The 2,049-nt window shown below is 53.4% G+C and overlaps 1 protein-coding gene across 1 annotated transcript; it reads right to left on the reverse strand.

The window, feature by feature from the left end:
- Positions 1 to 1,234: 1,234 nt before the first annotated feature.
- Positions 1,235 to 1,825, reverse strand: DUSP21 (dual specificity phosphatase 21). Its single transcript, XM_010975508.3, has one exon. The coding sequence runs from the start codon at positions 1,823 to 1,825 to the stop codon at positions 1,235 to 1,237; it is 591 nt and encodes a 196-aa protein (XP_010973810.1).
- Between the last annotated feature and the right edge of the window lie 224 nt (positions 1,826 to 2,049).

The following is a 2,049-nucleotide window of genomic DNA, read 5'->3' on the forward strand; positions in this document are numbered from 1 at the left end:
TTGAAAACAGATGTGTACAGAGGGAAGTGATTCTAAACAAACCCTTTGGGGGGAAGCTGAAGCGAGGGACTGGAATGGTGCCTCTTGCTTCTTGCTTACACATGGATTATGTACAATGACACAATAGGAACTCTGAAAAGACTCTAAATCTCTCCTCTGAGGTAGGGTCCGAAAGAACTTTAAACAATTTGTTTTTACAGACAAGATGATTTTTTGGGGAAGATCACTTCATGGACACAAAGGGCGGTGCACAGATGGGGGAAATGCCACTGTGAGGATGAATGTACTGATCCCCAACCAGGAGGGCCAAAGAGCATCCTTAGTAGCAAGAGCAGCCCTTTCCTCTAAGCAGGAAACCATTGGCGTGCTAGGTCCCATGCTAAGGAATCTAATCCTCTCAGCAACCCTAGGAGAGACGGGTGAGGAAACCGAGGCTCTGAGAGGCCCCCAGTCATAACGGGAGGAGGTGGCAGAGCCGAGTGCTGGCCAGCAGCTCCAGCCTACCACACCAAGGCCCATGAGAGGAACTGAGGCCTGGTGCTGGGTGGGCTCTCTCTCTTAGCATCCCTGGAGGAGGGGATTAATGTTCCTTTCTCACAAAGGCTGGTGAGGGGTTGCCCAGGGCACCTTGAGACCCTGCCATATAGTACAGCACTAGAAAATATGTTTTTCAACTTTATATAGTGGAATGGGTTTTTTGAAAACTATTTTATATGTAAATATAATCTAGAAAACCAGAATTGGGTCTCTGTGGTTGAAGGTGGGGGCAGGGGTGGCCTGAGGCTCCTCCAGGACTCCCAGAGAACCCCAAGAAGGCCACCTACCCAGTAGGTTGGCACTTACTGTAAGAAGCACAGGGTGTCAAAGAAGATTCTGGCTTTGGGTTGCGAAGAAGCAGGTGCGATGGTGGGGGTGGGGGGCACAGACTCACTCCCGGGTCAGCCTCTGGCAGGTCACAGGGTGCAGATCCATCTAAGCTGGGCACCACCTTCCCCACCCTCCTCTCTGGCCAGGCCCCAGCAGCCATGCCCTGCCCCCCACAGGATAAGAAACATTATCACCAAGTTACATTTAATGCATTTTATTCTTTAAAGATAAGGCATAACTAAGCTAAAAGACCCCCGCCTCCCCCCTCCCTCCTTTTCGCTTGCCCTTCTAAAAGGTGGTTTCTAGTTTCTTTACCAACATAAGTTCAACGTTCAGTTCAAGGCTGGTGGAGGATTTGCAGCAGATGTCAGGGATTGGCCGGGATGGCTCCCATCGGCATCATCAAACGGACCTCTTTCTGGTAGATGTCCGGAATCATACCCACCGGGGAATTGACCATGTGAACGGTGTTCTTACTGAACAGCTTGAATTCATAATGGATAAGCTGTTCCCAAAAGCCATTATTAGGCCGGATGATGGGGCGGCACGACTTGGTCCACGTGTGGGCGTCCAGCAGAGACATGAAGTGGTACTTCATGAGGTAGGCGAGGCAGAGAGCGGCAGAGCGGCTCACCCCGGCGGCGCAGTGCAGCAGCGTTCGGCCGTGCTTCATTTCCACGCTGTGGATGTGGTCTGCGATGGGGTCAAAAAAGTCGTAGAGCTGGGAGCTGGGAGCATCCTCAACGGGCACGTGTACGTACTGGATGTCTTCGAAGAACGTGTTGGCCACCTCCACCGACACATTGATGACTGTGGTGATGTGGTTGGTAGACAGCATGAGTTTGTTATTGGCTGCCACACCACTGCTGATGTATAGACTGCTGGTTATCTGGGAGAGGTCATGGATCGAGGGCTGCCCGACAGCCTGGGCCAGGAGGGGACACGGAGGTGTTGTCATCAAGGTGGCGGGACAGCGGTGTCTCTGGCGGGCTGCTTGGTGGCAGTGCTCCCGGGAGTGAGTTCAGGAAGCTGCAGCTCCATGAAGTCTCTGGAGAGGGTTTGGGGGGACAGTACACCGGTCACTGGTCTCCATCTCCTCTCCACCCTCGCCCCCTCCCTCCCTCCCACCCCTCAAACCCCTCCCACCCCTTACACCCCTCCCAAACCCCCCGCGCAGGCATC

The sequence above is a fragment of the Camelus dromedarius genome, chromosome X (genome assembly GCF_036321535.1).
Source record: "Camelus dromedarius isolate mCamDro1 chromosome X, mCamDro1.pat, whole genome shotgun sequence".
Classification (NCBI taxonomy): domain Eukaryota; kingdom Metazoa; phylum Chordata; class Mammalia; order Artiodactyla; family Camelidae; genus Camelus; species Camelus dromedarius.

What these genes read in the sequence shown, in the direction of transcription:
- DUSP21 (XM_010975508.3), bottom strand. Translation starts at nt 1,825, where the DNA reads ATGACAACACCTCCGTGTCCCCTCCTGGCCCAGGCTGTCGGGCAGCCC.